The following is a 22,272-nucleotide window of genomic DNA, read 5'->3' as shown; positions in this document are numbered from 1 at the left end:
TAGGGGTCACCATGCTTGATTTTCTAAATTTTCATATTCTCACTGTAAAATAACACAAAAGTAAAACTTTGTACAGTAACGAATCTAATTTAAACGAAAAAATGTGTGACTAAATGGAATTATTTTAAATTCGCAATTCGCATACTCTCTCATAATGGTCATTTCGTGTGCTCTTCAGTGGGTGCCAGAGTTGGCCAGAGTTTGATTGACTGAAATCGGCTTTGACTGATAAATCAAAAACGTCCACCGTTGTGTTTAAAAATGAATCAATTTAAGAACTTGCCTTAGGAATATGGCTCTACGAACTGCTAATAAAAGGTAGTGTTGAACATCTGCGAGCAGAACTGCCAAATACATGTGTATTTTATCTTTATGTGCATCTCTAATAAATATATGGCTATATGATAATTTGAGGGGGGCACTTGAAAAATTTTGACAATACAGACGGAGGGGACTTGAAAATTTTTTTAGGGTATTGAGGGGGATAGAAAAAACAAGATTTCAATCGCTATTCCTCCAGCCCTAATCGTTATTTGTGAACGCAGCCTTAAATCGTACCCAAAACATCGGGCCTTTCCTTGAGATTTTGACAAGTCAGTGGTATCGTACCGCCTGTCGCAACCATGTTTACTTTGCGTTGCTCTCAGGCCCGAAACACTGCTTCACGCCGATCGAAACTTAAAATTCCCGAAGTTTCATAAACACTTCCTTCCATGACGAACTTGTAGGAGACAATAGTGACTGATCGTAAACTATTGGATAAATTCTAACGGTGTCAATAAAAGACTTTCATATTTGGCTTAAACACACTTGTTATATATTCCGAAAAAAGTGAGAGAAATTTTGAAAATGCAAAAATGGCCTCCCCAAAGCTTTAACTTTCTCCTCGCTCCCGCTTTCGCTGGGCACGGCACTTCTGCTTAGCGCTAAGGGAGCCGGCATTATTTACGGTCTGGAGGGTCGGAGGAATTAAGTGGGAACCCCGATTCGAGTAACCCTCCCCCGGCCAACAATGATGAATTTCAGTAACCCCTTTTTAACACAGAAATTTTGAATACCCCCGCTTTGAATCAATACATGTATTTGTTAAATTTTTAAAACATATAGCAAAAGTAAAGACCTTTCAAATCCTGGTGTACCTTGCTAGATTATCATTGGTTATCTCAAGACGGTTGAAAAAAGGCGAAGCCAACAAAATGAAATTCAATGTCACAGAAAGCTCACTGTATAACAAGTATCCAACAATATAGTATTGTGTAATTCGGATGGGTATCGTGACAGGGTTTTCACTAGGATATCTGACTGGGCAGAATTTGAAGGTACAGGGGATGAACATGTGAGAGGCTAGGGAGGAAGTGTCGGGGGGGAGGGTTTGTCCCCTATCCTGTGCGGAAAATTTTGAGAAAATGGTATGTGCGATGGTGCAGTCTAGTGTAATCTGAGAGGTGTTTTTAAGTGGCTTTTTTTACTGAGTAAAACTGTTAGAACACCCAAAGGGGCGAGAGGGGTCCCCCTCTCGCATAGAAAATTTTTAGAAATTGATATTTGTAATGATGCGATCTGAGAAGTGTTTCAATTTATTTTGCACTCGGTAAAACTGTTGACAATGACATTGAACACTGATATTTTTATTACATCATTCAACAACACAGCAACAACAATAAATTTTGTAAGACAATTTGTGAAACAAAGTTCTCAGTTGACGTTTGCCAGAGATTGAAGACCAAAGAATATGCAGGAATGTAAAATCTGCGACTTTCTTGTGTCATTTACAAAATCTTACATTTCCGTAACGATATTAGAGGACCATCAGTCAGAGTCAGTATTTTTTAATCCATTCACTGTCTGTTTGGAACCTCACCAGCTGTGCAATTTCTATAGCTGCCAGCTTCTAATGAAAACCCTGAATACGGTATGGTTAAATGTCAAAATGGTGATTGAACTGAATATATGTTTCCGTGATTTTAAAGAGGCACTCCCACTAGGTATAATTTTTAAAACACATTTTTTCAATGCCAACGGTCGATATTTGACGTGGCGACTGCGCGCGGATTGCGAGATATCGATAAAAACATGTCATTTCCCGAGCGTATTTTTCACATCCCGAAGTTTTACGATCGTTTCTGATTTTGACCCGAAATCCCCCGAAGGTTTGTTGTTGTGCTGATTGACGATATTCTAGGGAGTCTACAATAAGTTCGAACGACGCAATTAATTTACTTCCCACTGCAAAGACTTTATATACAGCATTATGCCTTTACCACAGGTCAGTTTTTGAAAACTTCTTCTTAGCTTTTGTCGTTTTCATTATTCTAAATCAGTTGTATTATATTTTTAACCAATACCACATAAACATAAGTTTTTACGTGTTAAATATTAGCCGCCTCCGATGACTACATTTTGTCGTCTGTCATACAGTACGTGTGGTTCGCCGCGCGCGTGGTATGAGTCTATGCATACCACGCGGCGGCCGTTATGTATCAACCGCACGTAACTGTGCTAGTCACCTACGCGAATTCTGGTGGAATCAGCAAAAATTGTTTTTCGTTTCTTGGCCAAGTCAGTAAGACACAGCTTTCTCCCACGGGGCATGACCGATCACCGACGCGAGTGGTACTGTGGTGTACAGCAGCGTTAGCGTAGACTCGTACTCCATAGCTTAGTTGACAATGGCCCCAGTGCCGAACGTTCGATGTTCGGAAGCTGAATTTAGGTGGGCCACCGGAATTCAAACTTTTACTTTTTTGAAGACATGTTTTTATCGATATCTCGCGATCCGCGCGCAGTCGCCACGTCAAATATCGACCGTTGGCATTAAAAAAATGTGCTTTAAAAATGTTACAAAGTGGGAGTGCCACTTTAATAAAGGTGTCCCCCCTCTCGCATCGAAAATTTTTAGAAATTGATGTGTGTAATGGTGCAATCTGAGACGTCTTTCAATTAATTTTGCACCGAAATTTTGAGTTATCCCCATCTTTCTCTCCACATTTTGAGTGACCCCCTTGTAGCTTTCAATTTTTTGAGTGACCCCCCCTCAGATTCCTCCGACCCCCAGGCCGTAAATAATGACGGCTCCCTAAACGACAATACTTTCGCTTAAAATCGGCGAAAATCCGGAAACTACCGAAGGTAGTATGTTCGGATATCTTCGGAAAGCAGAGCAAAGTCGAGGGCTGCCTGTGCCGAGCCGTCAGGGGATTGAGCGACCACTTCACGTCTTCAACAATGCCCATTTCTTGTCTGTTATTGTCCTACTTTGTGTGTCAATACTTATATCGACCGCTGGTGAAATGATTACGTAATGTAGAGGGTCAGAGGTCAGAATGCTTACTTAGTCCGGTTGTCAACGTATAATACAAGAACCTGACTGCTCGTTGAATTTGCGGAAACGACTGTTTTCCAGGTGCTACCAGAATGCCATCCTAAAAGATGTTGCCCCAAGGTAATATTTGTACACTTATTTAAACTACATTTTAACACGAACGAAGTGATGGTTGCTCAATGTTCGATCTGTACCGAAAACAATATGACTTAATATGTTCCTGTTGCCATGTTGGCTTAAAGTACAGCACAGTCACTTGTTGTTGGCTGCAATTCCACTCTCCACCTATAGACGCAGTCCATAGACGTGTGTATCCACGTCAAACTCCGACGTCTATGGGCCGCGTAGGCGCAGAGCGGAATTGCAGCCAACAAGTGACTGTGGTTTACAGGTAAGCATACTCCGCACGTTTTTCAGAGCTTGAGCGATAGGCGGCAGCCAACCGATACGAACGTCTCTTTATCTGCCTCTCTAGCTGGTATTTCCAAAAGCTTGATCCGAAGACGGCAAGCATTGTTGATATATTTTTCTGGAGAAATTTCCTGCGACACGAAACACCCCATTGTGGTTTCTGTCCGGTCCCCGGCTCTTTCAAACCAGGACATCTCTTTCTCTGACCTAGCACGGTTTCTGGCGTGTAGTATATTATTCTGTGGCGCAATCACGCAGTATAAGCAACTTTGCGTCAACGAGAACTAAAGATCCCGCTTGTTACATCGTGCAGGTAGCACAGTGGGGCATGCACATCAACTTCAAAATGATACTGTCACGACAGTCGAGTCGAATCGCATCTTGGCGCGAAAAACTAACATTGTCAGCCGATAATATTTTACATCGCCCATTCGGCTTTGACATTTAGTGTGAATAAATTGGTGGACACTGGGGTGACCTCAGTAAGGTTGCTTCAAATTGTGGTGAAATATGCATATTTAAATTATAATGCAATTTTTGTCATTTTTGGTCAAAAATATTTAAAACTCATCTTCAAAACTGTAGATAAGACAGCTTTGATATTTGAGATACAAGTCCCTAGGGATGACCTCCGATTTGTTTAAATTACGCAGAAATATGTAAATTTGTATTATAAGGCAATATTTGTCAGTTTTTGCCAAACGTTTATTTCACCAAGACCACTTATCTGACAGCTTTGATATTTGGTAAACAGGTTCATAGGGAGAATAAAAATGTGATATATTCAAATTATGATGCAATTTTCAATTTTGTACTTTTGGGGCAATTTTAGATAAAATGTTATTTACTCAAAAAGTACTCACCTGATAGCTTTGATACTTGGTATGCAAGTCCATACAGATAAACTAAATGTGATCGAAAGTATGATGGAATCTACATTTTTTCCTCGGTGTTATCTTATTTATGATATATTGAAATATTGATGAAATCTAAAATTTTGTATTTTTGGACAACTTTTGCCTGTTTTTGGTCAACAATTCTCTTTCTCTAAAACTTCTTGTCTGAGATACACACACACACACACATATATATATATATATATATATATATATATATATATATATATATATATATATATATATATATATATAATAAAATAACACAATAAAATAACCCAAATATTTCAAGTACAGAGTAATGATATCTTAACTTAAGTTTCATGCATTCTGCAATCACCAGTAACAAACTTGAGTAACAGATATCATTACTTTGTACTTGGAGTGTTAATATTTATAACGCTCTGCTTCAACACCAAGCACAGTAATTTCCCACGAGGACATCTGTATAGTTCGAGATAGAAATATATATATATATATATATATATATATATATATATATATATATATATATATATATATATATATATATATATTGTATTCCTCCTGTTTTTTCTGTACCAGACAAACTTGAAGAAATTAAGGGTTCAGCCAAGCGTATTCAAGACAAGAGAGAAACTACTTCAGTGGAGAACGCATAAGGGATACTAACATTAAAAACAAATGACAGGGTACAGAGTACAACTACTGGCCGCAGCACTCACCATGTGTGTGTGCCAGGTCATCGAGACAACGGAGATTGAAGCTAATGAGAAGAACATGGACATTGCTCTCCACGATATAGGTAGGGCATGAAATATTAACTGATTCGTCACTTCTGAACCTCTGTGATTCCCAAAGAAGTTCAAATCGCACGGGGAACCTGACATTGGTCTTGAATGTAAACTGTATTATCAGGTTGACTATGCCATAGGCATAGATATTCAGACTCTAAAATTTTGCAATACTCTACTGACCTGCTTTACGTGTAGATTCAATCACATGTTAAGGTGTTTTGTCTATCATAGTTTTGCTTTTTGTATGTTTTAGGGTATATTGAAAATCGAAACATAATTATTCACCAAAGAGTTAACACAGGATATTTTGAATTTCAAACATATAAAATTTTAAGTAATTTGTTTGTGTAAATCCGAACTTTACATGCTGAATTTAAAGTATTTTTTATTCTGATTATGAAAGAGAACGCTTTTCAAAAGTTTTCATGAGATACAGTTTAAAACTTTCATTTTCGAGGCGCATATTACCGCAAGGTCAAGTAGTTTCGTAGTTAAGATGAGGAGGGTAAGAATAAAACATGCCAGACGATACGTTACGATTGGCAGAGAATAATGCACCGGTGCATTCAAAATTCGGCAAAATCAATCGCTGAGTTTTTGACTTTACAAGACATTGTATGAGCACGGTGAAAGCTGAAAAGAGACTTATCTAGTTTTTCTCACTTCGCCTAATCTTGAATGGTGACAACCAACCCCCTTCATAATTGAGGAGACAGTCTTACAGAAAAGATGGTATCTTTAATGATCATTGTAAAGTGTACTTCACTTATAAATGTCCTCTGTATTATATTTTTGAAGAGCCCAGGGCCATTGGAGATTGTGGTGGAAGTTTCGTCAACGACTCCGGCCAGTTCTCGTCACCCGGATATCCAAACTTATATAACAACTATGAAAATTGTATCTACTACATCACTGTCTCAATTGGATATTCAGTCCAGGTAGAGCAAATCATTCTCATTTTCTTCTGTTAATACTTTGTAAAGTATATATTTTCAATCAATATCTTTATATTTCCAGTTTATTTTCGGACGTTTCAAAAATTATGTATCATTAACACAATATGATAAATTGTAAAATGAACAACACGAAGCCCCATGCTGATTTGAATTGGTTTATTTTCTTCTCAGTAAACAGAAATACACTCTCACTTTCAGTTCTGTTGAAGACCAGAAAAGTCACAGTTTTGTGCAGATTGATAACATTGAAATTAGCTGTACCTACGAGCTCACTCTGTCTCTCTCTGTGTTTCTTTGTCTGTTTCTTTCTCTCTCTCTCTCTCTCTCTCTCTCTCTGCATATTGATGTCTTTAAATTAATCGCAGTCGCCGCGCATATGTTGTTGTATTTGAAGATCTAAACAAATTGCCCGGTCAGAAAGCTCAATATGGTGTTTTCGTTGTTGTTGTTTTTTTCTCGCTTCTTACCGCATTAAAGAAAGTTTGACTGTTCTGAATGATATTTTTATAAACCATGATTATACGCCTGTTGTTGCATTCTTAACTATACTCATGAATCGGGTAGCTTTGGGAATACTCATGACAACCGGATATAGGTGCACCTAAACATGAAGTCAAACAAATATTCAGAAATAAATTATTGCGGCAATAGGCAATATAAGGGGCTACAGTTGTAACAATTATGTACGTGATTTCATACACAAGGCCGATGACATGATTCCATTAAGAAAATCCATTCTGGTATCAAGACAGTTACCCCTTTCTGTCCACTGTATATTTACAACTCGCGCATTTTCCAACCATGCACTGGCAGTTGTTAGAGACCAAAGGGAAAGTGAGGGCAACTTCACACATCGTTTTCTGCCTTTGTTAATGATGCGGTATATTGAATCGATCAATGTGGCTATATAATATAGAGAAACATGGTGCAGTGGTACAGCATGGCAAATCCATTGCATTTTTTGATAAAAGCTCCAAACTTGGCTCAGATGTGTCTTAATGTATATTGAACAAATTCAGATAGCAAGCCTCTGAAGATCTGCTAAAGCGTTGCCATGGCAGCCATTTTTTTAAAATGGCCGCCAGACAAGGTATTTCTCATCTAGTAAATATCAACTGCAGAAGACATTGCGTAACTTTTGGTGGGATATTTTCAACTAGAAACTTTGAGAAGGGTAATTTGCACAGTCTTTCAAAGTTTTCGTCACCACCTGACTTGCTTAACGGATTCACGCTATTGGATCCTATCAAAGGATCGCACTATGTCAGCAGTCAAGAAGTATTAGGCCGTGGGCTAGAGGGGTCTACGTGCACCCCAAAGGATAACAAACCTGTATTTTCAGAAGCCTTGAGATCCCTATAATACGAAATGGATTTTTAACAGAAAAAATATAGGATGCAATAAATGTCACGGTCATGTTTGAAGGGCACAGAAAAATAACGATTTACTTGTAAGTACACGACGTACTTGTAAGTCATCTACTATTTCTCAGCTTTCTTAACATAGCCGGACTTTTTGGTTATCATTAGAAAGGCAATTTATTCCTCTTTAAAATGACATATTGTAATATGCAATATCTTCAAGAGATTTTTATGAAATAGGACTAAAACTTACCCCATAACCAAAGTCTCTAACGCAGATTATAGCTAATCTCAAATTCTAACAATTTTTTCACCTTGGCATAACACAAAAGGCAATGCTTTGTATGAAACCTGTTTTATGTCCGACAGGGACATGTGACAAATATGAAATAGACTTTTGACAGAATAAATATTGGGATGCTAGAGCTCTACCGATTATATTTTGAAGGGTACCGGAAAATCACAGTGTTGTCGACTTGCATACATTTCTTCTTCTTGTAAATCATCTGCTGAGCTTATTTTTAACATAACACAGCTTGTGGGTAACATTGATAAGACATTCAATTCGTCTCTTACAATATGCAATATCTTCCATAGATTTTTTTATAAAGTATGACAAAAACTTACCTAATGCCAAATTTTATATTGCAAATTACTGTCACAGCTTATGTCAAATTCCACTTATTTTCTACCTAGACATATTACAAAAGGCAATGTTTTGCATGAAATTTGTTTTATTTGCTACAGGGACATGTCAAAATATTAAATAGACTTTTAACAGAAAAACTATTGGGATGCAATGTCTGTTACGGCCATGGTTTGAAGGGAAGTCACAGCATTGCCAATCGCATCTTTTTTTGTAAACGTATCTTCTTGTAAGTAATCTGCTGAGCTTATTTTTTAACATAACGTGGCTTGTGGAGTATCATTGGCAAAGCATTTTATAATTCTTTAAGATGACATATTGTAATATGCAATATCTTCCATAGTTTTTATGAAAAATGACAAAATTTATCCCATACCCCAAAGTTTATATTGCAAATTACTGTCACAGCTTATCTCAAATTCTACCAATTTTTTACTTAGACATATTACAAAAGGCAACGCTTAGTATGAAATCTGTTATCGTTGCTACAAGAACATGTCAAAAATATGAAATAGGCTTTAACAGAAAAAATATTGTGATGCAATAGCTGTTACGATCATGTTTTGAAGGATACTGTAAAATCGCGATTTTGAGACCCCACAGCATTTTTGTAAAACCTGTCTTCTTGTAAGTCATCTGCTAGGCCTAACTTACACACTCCCTAGTTTTTAGGTTATCATTAGTAAGGCCATTTACTTCTCTTTAAGATGACATTAAAATATGCAATATCCGCTATAGTTTCCATGAAATAGGACAAGACTTACCCGATACCCAAAAAAATAAATCGCAAATTACGGTTTACCTTACATTCTACGTTTTTTGGCTACACATAATACAGAAGGCAATGCTTGAACAGAAGTATCTCAAAAATACGAAATAAACTTTTGACGGGAAGATATGATTTATTTGCTATTTGGATCATATTTAGAGGGGGACCAGATATGGCAAATTTCCTGAAACATATACATTTTATCATACTCATCTTTATGAAAGTAGTCAGCCAAAATAATAGTCATGGATGATTCTATAAATATCATCAACATGGCATATTAATTGCTTTGTAAGATGTGACTTACAAAGTTATTATCTAACGATCTAATTTAATATTTTTTGGCAGAGCAACTTTTTGAAAACTAAGTCTACCAGCTGTTAAAGAGAAGAAAAAAAGGCATTATACTGAATCATGCAAGCAACTGAATGAGGAGTAAGGTTCGGAGTGTACCTTTATAGGTTTTGTTTGCTGAACTATATATAAAGTATATTCGGCTAAACTAGTTTTATACGATAAGCACAGCTAATTAGGAACATTTTAGCTGATCCAATAATCGTTTCATTAAACATTATACATTACATCAAGTTTACCTGGGCGTTCCTGAAGAAAACCTCTAATAGAATGTCAGAAAGCTGGAATTTCTTCATTAACAAAATATTATTGATATATCTGCTATTCAGCTGCTCTAATTATCTTTTCTAAAGTTCATAAATTAGCAGAAGTTTCTATACATATGTCATATAGTTGAGCTTTCTTCATTAACCAAAAAGATAGATATAACCAATATTTAGCTGCTCTAATGAAAGTTTCTAAACATTGTAAATAAGCAGAAATTTAGCTTGCCGTTCTTTTGTACTCTATCCTGGATATACCAGATATTTAGTCGATTTAATTATCGTTTCTAGACTTTATAAAGTAGCTCAGGTTTAGCTGGGCATTCTTGAGTAAAATATTTCTTGGATGTATACGATCGCGATATTGAGCCGATCTTATTATCGTTTTCTAATCTTTAAGAATTAACTCAAGTTTAACCGGATGTTATACAGTTTAAAAATATGTATCCGATACTTACTCGATCTAATTATTGTTTCTACACTTTATAAAGTAGTTCACGTTTAGCTGGGCTGACATCAGTGTTCAAAACGTTCAAAATTTGGGAACATTTTGCTGTAATTGTATGTCACTGAATGTGCAATTGAACCACGTAAAATCTCCGAGGTTTATGTTTCGATCTGGATTAGAGTGTCACTGTTTGTATAGGAAGGAATACGTCGAATTTGATCAACTAATTGGCCAGCCAACATTACCTGCTTAGGTCTGGGGTGTACGTGTCAAGTGGATAACAAGAAAATGATTGGCAAATGTTTAAGATTGGCGTTTAAACTTATTGTCTGAGCCTATGTAAACACCATGAAAAGGAATAAAACACTCTTCGCCAGCCGACTATCCATGCAAAAGCCAGCAAAGGTCCGGGGAGTGCCAAGCACGGACATGACTGACAGAGTGTATAGGATTGTGTTTGAGCTTTGCTTTCCCTACCTCTCATGTTTGTTATGACTATGTTACCAGGTTTTTGCATTTGAATAACAAATCATGTTCAACCAAGAAATTAGTACCAAAATATACGATGACCAAAATATTATGAGCATGAATCCATATCTATATGACATTAAACTGGTCCAATAATCATTTTCATTCAAGGTAATACATTACCAGGTCCATGGACCATTGACGTTGAAATAACTCTAAAACCAATTTTTCTAAATCAGGAAATTAATATCAAATCACACAGGATCAGTTTTATGTGAAATTAATTATGTATAAAACATAATACATATAGCCAAAAACAATATAAAAATATGATCAAGTTCTCCACGTGGTCATTTTTTTAATGGAGCCAATAATGTACTAATTGTAGTTTACATGTTAAATCGCTAACATTGGCAAATATGAGATATTTAAGAGATTTTTCCCCAAAATGTTATTGTTTTCAGCAGTAAAACTTCAAGATTTGTTATACAGTAAATATTATTGTCCTTTTTTGTTTCTAGGCCTACCTGTGAATGTAGATGAACGAGAACGAGAGATCGGGTTACATTTCCCGCATAATTTTGCATGTTCGGCCTAATGATGAAGAACGCCCTGCAAAAACTCGTCGATGCGCTAATTTATAAAGTTTAGAAATGATACTAATAGAATAAATAGAATGTCAAAATATTGAACATATTCAACGTTTCTACCCAAGACACCCCATGCATTAATTGGCAGAACAGAGGACAGGCTGTTCCATTCGGATGCTTCATACCCTCCCACCACCGCCATGGGCCGATCTAGTGAGATCTCGCTATCCAAATTGATTTTAAAACAAAATAAAAAGACAAATAGTAATCTCAATAGGCATTTATGATGGAAATACGTTCACTGTTTACCACAGAATCATGCGTGGAGCAGCAACTATGGGATTAACAGTGATTGATGGTCGCCATATTTAAAAATGTCTACCACGCCAGAATGAGGTTCAATCCGTGATGGCTCGCTATCCATATTGATTTATGCTATGATAATCTACATCCATACCAAATTCCATGCTTTTATCCCAAAATGCACAATTGGTTATGCCTACAGTGGGTAAATGTATCATAGCACCTTCATTCCATAGCCGTCAGCACTGAAGCGGCAAAAGTTACACACTAACCTTTGACTAATTGTTGAAACACACAGCTGGATTTCACCTTGTTTCACACCGAGGCGACTCACGACGCGGTCAAGATATACGAGACGTATCCCTCTGTAAATGCAGATGCCGAATACTCCGGTAGCACCTTGCCTGAAACGTACGTGTCTTTGGGCTGGACATTGACGGTTCAGTTTACGTCAGATGGCTCCATCACTTACCAAGGCTTTCTCGCAACATACACCGCCGTCACGTCAAACCAAGAGAACACGCTTGGAGACTGCGGAGGCAGCTTCACTAGAGACAGCGGTTTCTTTGCTTCTCCGTCATATCCCTCCGATTACCCGGATAGCCAGGATTGTTACTATTATATAGCAGTTTCTGAAGGCAGTGTAGTAACGGTAAGGAAAAGTGATTTCATGTGATAACAATCTGAGGCACATTTCGGCCATCCAAAAAAACAATTTGCACCTTCAAAAAAGAAAATCGAAATGAAGCTAATTTTCAATTTTCAAATGGTTGTATCATCTTGATTATTAACTTTATGGTCTTTTATTAAATTTATAATCTTTGGGCTGAGATTGAAATATAGGAAACAGGTGTATACTGCTGTGAGAATCCGTGGCACTTTGCGGCCACTTCATTTTCTAATTTAGGTATTCAATTAAAAAATAGAATGAAGGGTAATTATCAAATTTCAATTATTTTAGGCGAGCAGATGAAGCGCATTTGGCCTTTTTTTAATTATATTAGATTTTGCCTAAAGTTAAAGAGTGAGAAATAAGTAAAAAGCCTTGTGAGGATGGTACATTGCGGCCAATCAGAATTTTGCTGGGAAAGCTTCATTCGATATTTGAAAATCCTATCTTTTTCAAAATTCTGTTTAACTAATACCTATTTATTTTCCTTTTAACTTTCCAAAAGTCGTTTGTCAAATCGCATTTCACTTTATCAATGTCCGAATGGCCATATGCCATGTTGAAAAGCATACTGCAAATTCGATCCAAAATCCTAATTTCTATTTGAGTTTAGGCGTGGTCTATTGGAATTCCCCCTGACGTAAATGATGGACATCTCGAAACAGCCAATCAAATTGAACCATACAGCGATTGACATATCACTTAGATATTTCAACAAAGTTATACTTTTCTGTGTCAATGTTTTTTAACTGAATTGAATTTTCGGTCGCTGTCAAATATGCTTTCTCCCTCCGCAATGTACCATCCTCACAAAGCTTTTTACTTATTTCTCATACTTGAACTTTAGGCAAAATCTAATATATTTATAAAAGGGCCAAATGCGCTTCATCTGCTCGCCTAAAATATTTGAAATTTGATAATTACCCTTCATTCTATTTTCTAATTGAATACCGTAATAAGAAAATGGAGTGGCCGCAAAGTGCCACGGATTCCTGAGGATGGCACTTTGCGGCCATTCAAATTTCCCTCTGACAAACTCTATTTCCGCACATTTCCAATATACTAAATATCAAATCTTCCCATTTCATTGGGGGCGTGGCGCAGTGTCTTTATAATCTTTGGATACTATGTCAGAAATAAATGTATCGAATTGGAATTAAGGTGTAACAAATGTACTTGTACTGGGGGGGGCTCGGTAACGATAATTGCACAAGATAATTTTAAAAATTGGCAGAGAATAACATTGTCTCATAACCGACATAGTTATACTGTAAGAGGAGCAAACACTGTTCTTTGGTTGGTAGAGTGCATGTACTTCAGGCAATGGAGTTAAGTTGGTGCGTTCAGCCGCAAGAAATTCAAGAAACGGTTGATAAAGGAAGAAGTCACCGCAAAATAAGTGTTCATCGCCAAAATGTTTTAGTGCAAGTGGTATCTCTGAACGAAGTGTAAGACGATACTGTCTCAAACATGATATCTAACGCCTTCAAGGTCAAGATTTGGATCGGGTTGTAACGCATGCAATTCATAAAGTGGACCGGCATACGGTTTAAAAAACTATAACGGGGTACTTAGATCATTATGCTGAGAACATCGTTGCGTACAAAGATTGACAGCTGAATAAATTAATCAGATAAAATTAAATGTGCATGCCGCACTCTGATTGGGCTGATGGCTGTCACAATTTTTTTAAACAGCGTACAAGTGTGTGACATCGACGGGAAGCGCGCAAAACTTTAGCAGGTCAGGTAAACTGATTATATCGGGCTTTCGTTTCCGGCGGCAACACAACTGGTTCTTCTATGTTCGTTACTCGATCCATTGAACAAGTTGCCCGCGCAAATAACTGTCACAATTTGATGCATTCCAAGGCCAAAGATAGATACTCTCAGCTGTCAAGCCCAAAAGAAAATAGGAAAATGAGATCTTTGTTAAATTGAAAATTGGGAAAACGGAAATATGCATTGTGGGAAATAGAGTTTGTTAGAGGGAAATTTAAATGGCCGAAAAGTGCCGTCCTCAGACCAAAGATTTTAAATTTAATAATAGGCCTAAAAGTTAATAATCAAGATTTTGAAAATTGAAAATCAGCTTCATTTCGATTTTCTTTTTTGAAGGTGCAAATTGGTTTATTGGTTGGCCGAAATGTGCCACGGATTGATAACATATAGCTTTCTTCAATAAATTATCCATTTATTTCCATGGCTTGCATTGAAACTAGAGGTCAATCGCTCCCAGGTTAAAGGGCATCGGCATGAAGTATGCAAACAGCGATCACTGGAACGTGATATGAACTTAATCTGCAAATCAATATTTTACGACATTTACACTACCAAAAGCTTCAAGCAATGAGACCCACAAATTTTCATAATATTACTTTTTCTTATTTTGCAAATCAAGTTCATTTTCTTCTTCCTCTCAGTAACGTACGCTGTTAAAGTACAAAGTACTAACTTTGTGAACACAAGTTCGTTGAGTAGCTTGCAGTGTCTCAAAAATACAGATTATCCATATTGTGACAAACTTCCAGGGGCTTATCATGTGTATATTATTATTAGTTCCTGCGGACGAAGTTCGTTGGACTTATGGTTTGGGCTCCATCTGTCCGTGAGTCTATGCCTCCGTGAGTCCGTCTGTCCGTACCTCCACGCTGATATCTCAGACAGGTCTGAGCCAATTCCTTTCAAATTTGGTACAAGCATAAAGCACTATGGCATACATATGAATGTCTATTATTTTTGGTCTGCCAGGCATAATTAGTGCTAATTTGCATAATTAGTGATTCTTGAAAAGAAGTATCTTTCTTGAGAGACTGCGCCAAATTTGATGAAACTCTATACAGATGTTGGTCACACAGAGCTCTTATAGCATACAAAGACATTTGTCAGTATTGTGTTTATTAATTGCTAATTTGCATATTTAATGAATTTCATAATTTCCGTAATATGTCAAGAAATACTGATTCAAATTTGATGAACTTTAATACAAATGTACAGAGCTTTAACTGTGTACAAAGGTATTTAGCAGGGTCAAATCAATTAATTGCAAATTTGCATATTTAATGAATTTTCGTAATTAAGGTGATATGTTTAGAAACTCTGCAGCGAATTCATGAAACTTCGTAAGGCTGTTAAGCAATAGTGAAGAAAGACATTAAGTGGTATCATGTCAAATGCTAATTTGCATATTTAATGAACTTTCATAATAAGTGTTATATGTCTAGAAACTCGGTACAGATGTTGATTCAAAGTGTTGTAGTAGCATGCAAAGACATTTAGCCGTATCATGTCAATTTAATTGCTGATTTGCATATTTAATGAATTTTTGTTATTAGGCTGATGTTCTGATTCTTTTAATGTCAAGAGCCATTACTCAGACATGCCTTGACCAGTTTCTTACAGATTAGTTGAATTTTGACATTTCAAGAGCCAGGGCATGACATACATAATTCTGCCCAAGTTCTTAAAAGGATAAACCCGATACCATTCATACTTTTACTGTCTACTTGTTTACAATACAATCCGATATGGTTATCAGTCAGAGACAGGGCTTCGGTACACGCATTTTCCTTTTTTATGCGCATTATATCGTCTTCAATTTCGTAACTTCCAGTGACAAATTCCCCATAACAAGTGGGGACTATGTCATTGTCAATCACTTGTTTGTGGACAACACTGTCCATGTATGACATGAATTGAAAGAGAACTGTTGCAGATAATAAAGATAAGATTTGCTAGATGAATCAACGATAAAGTAGTTTGTTCCATAGCTTGACCGTCTGAGACTTGAAATAGGTCACATATACAATTGCTACTCACCGAGAATCTTTGTCTCAGACTATACAGTTGCCTTCTTACAAACATAATGCTTTCACAATTGTTTATAGGGGACTTTCAGTTTTCTCATGAATGTTACAGAATAGTTGAACCACAGTGGTGCCCCATAAGACTGAGAGCAATAAGCTTTATTATAGAACACAGTAATATCCATTCAAATCTCTTTCCAGCTGGAGTTTACTATGTTTGAGACGGAGCTATGTTGTGACACGGTTGAAATCTTCGACGGAAACACAGTGTCGTCCACGTCGCTCGGCCAGTACTCTGGAACGTGGATCGTCTCGCAGATCACGTCGTCAGGACGAAGTCTTGTTGTTCACTTTCATTCCGACGGGAGTGTCACTGGGAGAGGATTCTTCGCCACCTATTCGACAGGTTCAGGGGGAAGTGATGGCAGGAATGCAACTTCACAGTATTCAGGTGGGTCTCCTTGCCCTGCGGCAAGATAATCCCTGTGTTATACGGCAGGTGTGAAACTCCTATCCTGACCCTCCCGACACTATTGCGTTCGAAAACATGGGTATTTATGTCAGCAAACCAATCAAAGGGTTGTTACCTGAGAGAAAACGAACAAAATGCGAACTCAGCAGTTTCCTTTTAAAACGCAATTTATTACGAAAAATAAATAAAACCAATCACTAAGTCAAGGGATAGAATACAAACTGTAAAAGTGTACAGGCTACTTATCTCAGCTGGGACGGCAAAGCTCCAGTCTCAGAGTTGTGACAGTCAGTCGGACGAATGAACAGTCCGTTGACTTGCAGGCTCGAAGTTGCACAAAGTCCACACTCAGTATAAATCGAGCATGGCAGTGAAGGTCTTGAAAAGTCTTGACATCAATATTGCATGCTGGAGTTTCCAAAGACTTGAAGTATAACACGCAAGAGACACAATCCCAAATGCCTGACTGCAAGCCTGCTGTCCCAGTATTTATACTCATGTGGTTATGTAATAAGAACATTCTGGAACTTCTATTGAAGTGCTTATTGCTGTTCCAAAATTATCTCCACTTACAGTAAACACACGACTACGACTAATTGAATTTCCAAAACGTTCCAAACACATCTAATTGACTTCAAGGTCGTGAGGTCGTGAAGGACAGTGACCTTGAGAATGTTCTAGACTAATTAATCTCAGGTCATGAGTGTGGGGGAATGACCTACATAACAGGGTATATTCCCGGGCGAATATAGTACACCGTATTTGAAATGTGAAATCTCTGGTGAAAGGCAAATGAACCAAGTCTTTGTGTGTATTTCGCTTCACATATATGCCACAAGTTTCCTTCGATTATTGAATAGAAAGCAGCACAGCAGTATAGCGAAACGATCTCACCTCTCTGTGTGTCTGTCAGTGACCGTGGAAGTACTAAGAAGTGGACCATTTGACATCTGGGGGGTCTGGGAGATTTTCGAAAAAAAAGATTCCCGGCAAATATCAATGAAAAAAATCAGCCAGAGGGGGTTTGACAAAAAAGATGTCTCTAGTACTGGAAACAGTCTTGAGCGAAGACCACTCCGCACACAGAGAGCAGAGGAGAATTTCCTGTTTCCTCGCTTATTTTAATTCTTTTTTTAAAATATATTCATCTTAGTCGCTGTCATTGCTGCTGGAGTGCCCGGTACTACCGTGATTATTGTCACCGCCCTCATCTTCGTTGTGTGTTGTTGTAAACAAAAATCTTCAATATCGCCTTCAACCAACACGACAAACAGAGCTACAGCCAGAACACAAGCCGAACCCAGAGAAACGTACGTAATCTTTGTGATTATTACTAACTTTTTCAACTCGCAAATATAAGTGAGATTGATTTCATAAAAGAATTTGCGTGCATCTCCTCATCGTCGGCTACTGTTTAGAACTCAACAAAGTGTTTTCTGTCAATATCGCATAATGACCAATCTTAAACTTCCATTTCACTCATTTTTCACCACGGTGGAATGAAACACATCATGATTCTTGCCAAATTGTTAACTTCGCTGTCATCGACGCGGAGCTTATCTATACTTATCTATAGGTGGACGAGTGGCGGTGTACGTTGTCCAGTGTCCGACCTCCAGAGTCCGGCATCGTTTTACATTCCCAGCTTCTTCTTCTAAACAGCCGGTTCTATTCCTTTTATATTTGGAGTACAGGTCCCAGGGATTACTTTCATCAGATTTGTTCAAATTTTGATGAAATACGCAAATTTGTATTTTCCATGTTAATTTTGCTATTTTTAGGCAAAAATATTTTCTCCTTTACAACTGGACCGACAGCTTTAACATTTCGAATACAAGTCCCTAGGAATGACCTCCTCCAGATTTGTTCAAATTGTGATGAAATATACAAATTTGTATTTTTAGGGTAAATTTTGTAATGTTTTGTCAAAAAGTCTTCATACCTTGATATTTGGGATACAGGTCCTTAGATTTGTATTTTAGGGCATTTTTTGTGTCATTTTTGGTCAAAAATTTATTTCACCAAAACGCTTTTCTTATAACTTTGATATTTGGTATGCAGGTTCATATGGATGATCAAAATGTGATATATTGAAATTGTGATAAAATCGGGAGGGAGGGCAAATTTTGCCATTTTTGGTCAAAATATTTGTTTTTCAAAAACTGCTTGTCTGATACCTTTTATATTTGGTAGACATTTTCTTAGGAATGACCTTAATCAAAGTCAAGGTCAAGGTCAGACATGTAAGTTTTATCCTTCCTGTCACTCAGCAAGACCAGAGGTTCTTGGCCTTAATTCATCTGAATGAGTCCCATGTCTTTATTTCACCTTCAAACATATCAAAGACTGTGAAAGATTTCCACCTTCAGCAAAACATTTTTCACAAATAGTTAGTCTCTACATAATACAGCGATGCTCTATCGGCCGAAAAGTCGCTTGTTTGTCAGTCTGATATCAATGTTTACAACTTGCATTTCTTTTTCACCTTTTTACACAGAGCTCCTTTGTCTACAAGTCTGACTGGATACTATCAGCCTTCCGCTCCTGCCAATCACAACACTTACAACAATCCTACTTTTGGACAAGATAAGGGCCAGGGATACCCACAACCACCTGGAATGGGCACAGCTCCCCGATGAATCGACCTATCCACCGCCTTTTTCAGGTTCGGTGAATGATCCTACATACCCTCCTGGAGGGCAATCTTCGACTATGTATCCTCCTCCGCCACAAGGGATTAACCCATCCCCTGAATCGACCTATCCACCGCCTCTTCCAGGGTCGATGAATGATCCTGCATACCCTCCTCCAGGACATTTGCAACCCTTGACTATGTATCCTCCTCCTCCACAAGGGATTAACCCACCGACCCCGGCCGCCTACAGCCCAATGTATCCACCGCCTCCGCAGCCGTCCACGGGAGAATCGAATCCGTCCGTTCCTCCCCCGGCGTATGATGCTGCAGTAAATAACAACAAATAGTGGATCAGTACAATAATAGCTGATGCAGCCTTCATGTGATTGATTGCGGGTTGCTTTTGTCACTTTTAGTAAGCCAAACTGATAGAGAATACAAAGGTCAACAAAAATGAACAATTTCAGAGACTTCCTCTCCAAGCGTGAAGTCAGGTGCAGCCAATGAAATAAAAAGGTGTTCATGCGTTGTTTTTCAGCAGGCAGGCCAATTTAAATATACATCAGTTGGTAGGGAGGAAAAGTCAAATTTTATTGTGGACTGGGAAGAAATTTAAGTTTCTGCGCGAGGCGGGCAGAAAATTCCTGACAGTGAATACTGGAAAATAGGTAGAGGGAAGGGAATGCAGTGGCTGATAAAACTTTAGGGAATATTAAGAAGCGTCAGTCGTGGTTGGGAGAGGGCAGTGGGGAGCTTGAATTATTGTGGGGAGAGGGGGGTTGGCAGACCATAGATACTGAAGGGCATTATGATTAAGTCGGAGCGCATGTTTTCGTGTATGCTTGTGGGTGGGCAGTTATGAACAGCTTCTCTTTCCCTTCCAAATTATAAGGTCAAGGTCAAAAACACGTAAAATCAGTATATGAGCTTAAAAATATGTTTCGTGATGATTTTTGTAAAATTGACTGAATTTATCATTTGGCTGCAGTGGGCAGGGTTTGCTTAATAACCGTGTTTCATTCATCTTAAAACTTATTTTATATCATTTGCTCTTCAGAATTTGTGTGCCTAGGAAAGTTGACACTGTGCACAGTCTTGAGTACTTGTAAGATAATCATGTGTAACTTTTGAAGGTAATCTGCCCTAACTTAAATTGGCCTGCCTGCTGAAAAACAACGCATGAACACCTTTTTATTTCATTGGCTGCACCTGACTTCACGCTTGGAGAGGAAGTCTCTGAAATTGTTCATTTTTGTTGACCTTTGTATTCTCTATCAGTTTGGCCTACTAAAAGTTACAAAAGCAACCCGCAATCAATCACATGAAGGCTGTATCAGCTATTATTGTACTGAAGGTTTTTGAAATCTACCTACAAAACAATTTCCAATTCATTTAACTTGCCAAAGTTACCATTTGAAGCGTTTGTCTAAATTTTATCTAAACTTGAAAGTATTTGTCTCGGCAAAAGAACACCTCGTAAACAATATAAATTTATTGTTGATAAATGGATTCTTGTCCGGACCGAAGTTCAGTAGCTTACAATTACACAGATCAATACATTCAGTAAGCTTATAGACAGTGCTGAAAAGATGTATACTAAGCATTATATTTGAGAGGATTTAATCATATTGGAATAGTGGAAAGCACATCATAAGTTACAGGTATTTGCATATCATATATTTTTTTACACCATAGGTTAGTTCATGTACGTTTGTATATATCTTCAATAAAGAGATGTTGGCAACATTTACAAAGTATCTGAATATTTAGACTATTTGACTAATTGAGTTTTTGTTTTTATTTTGCTTTTAAATGTAGAAAGTTCTGTGCATTGCTAAACAGCTGTGCGCGTACGGTAGTGAGTAATAGGTCGAAAAACGCGTCTCAAGAAATGACAATATTAGCTATGCTGATGTATAAACGAGACAGTTGAAAAATTTGTATTTAAAACATATTTTCGCAAACTTGAAAGCGATGGATAGTTTAGACTGAAAGATTCAATCGTGTAATGGTTTTCACCAACTGGAATATGAAAAAGTTGTTAGGATTGGAGTTCTGGAGACCCGTACACGACTGAATCGTTCAGTCTCTTGACGTGTAGTACTATACTGAGGTGCCTCGATCTACGATGATGATGATGATGATGATGATGATGATGATGATGATGATGATGATTAAACATTTAAAAAATGAAGAAAAATAAAAATATGTTTGGACTCAGTAAAGTTGTTGTTGTTGATCGCATTTGCAGAAAAGAACAAAGTATGCGCTGCAAAATTCAATACAGCCCAACTATACACAAGGGATGTCTCTTCATTTTCACGCACATTTTGCCATCGCCAAAAATGCACCTATCAAGCATCGAAAGTGGTAACATTCGACGTAGGGTCAAAGCACATTAGTCCTTCTCAATCATACTCAAACATTTTTACCTCTTACCAATAAAAAGTTGACAAATCAGCAGGTATTTCAGCGCATCTTGCCGTCTCGTGTATGTATACCACACCGGCAATGCCCAGGCACCTGTGAAAAAAAACGGGCATATGGCGTGTTATAACTGTACACTATGGAATGCAGTTGCTTGCTGTCACATGTTGTCCATTTTCCACACTATTTGTGAATTCATCACTTCTCCATTTGCAATTACTGCGTCAATATGGGCATTCGCTGAACCAAGGTGTTCATTTAGAACATAAATATGTGCCTTTACCACTGGGCATTCACAAACAATTTTACCATCATCGACCAGCATCAAACAGATTTTAACAAAAAAGTCAAAATAGCAGTGCGCACATTGATATTTTACATTTAGCGTTAAGCGTCTAGTTTCACGTTGAAAACGTGAAATGGCTTCACCAGACCTGGTAACTATGAAAACCGGTCAGTTCATCGTTCACACGGCCCGCTAACTCCCCGGGTGTTCCTATTCAAATCAATCCACTGCTTTGCACGCACATTAAGGCATGTAACAGGGCTCGAAATTAACTTTTTTCCCTTGTAGTCCCATTGGGCTACCATATTCTGAAGTTGGTAGTCCAGTGACATGGTCTGGTAGCCCATGCATGAATGAAGAATTTTCTCTGTAAAGGATATTTTTATTTATATCTAGACAATGAAAGATTTATTT

General features: G+C 37.6%; 1 protein-coding gene across 2 annotated transcripts; it reads left to right on the top strand.

Moving 5' to 3' along the window:
* The first annotated feature begins 3,297 nt into the window (after window positions 1–3,297).
* Window positions 3,298–21,337, top strand: LOC139147902 (tolloid-like protein 2). Of its 2 annotated transcripts, XR_011555830.1 has the most exons (8): window positions 3,298–3,442; window positions 5,194–5,413; window positions 6,204–6,343; window positions 11,862–12,215; window positions 16,240–16,489; window positions 17,664–17,820; window positions 19,008–20,278; window positions 20,500–21,337. XR_011555830.1 is itself a non-coding variant. In XM_070719119.1 (7 exons), exons 2-7 carry the CDS (start codon window positions 5,293–5,295, stop codon window positions 19,147–19,149), a joined length of 1,164 nt encoding a protein of 387 aa, XP_070575220.1. In that variant the 5' UTR covers window positions 3,298–3,442; window positions 5,194–5,292; the 3' UTR covers window positions 19,150–20,407. The 2 variants fall into 2 exon arrangements, 1 of the variants encoding a protein (XP_070575220.1); XM_070719119.1 differs by lacking the exon at window positions 20,500–21,337 and having other exon boundaries at window positions 19,008–20,407.
* Window positions 21,338–22,272: the final 935 nt, after the last annotated feature.

Source organism: Ptychodera flava, chromosome 13, assembly GCF_041260155.1.
Source record: "Ptychodera flava strain L36383 chromosome 13, AS_Pfla_20210202, whole genome shotgun sequence".
In the NCBI taxonomy this organism is placed as follows: Eukaryota; Metazoa; Hemichordata; class Enteropneusta; family Ptychoderidae; genus Ptychodera; species Ptychodera flava.
Note: the sequence above shows the minus strand (reverse complement) of the source record. Positions and strands in the feature narration are given on the sequence as shown.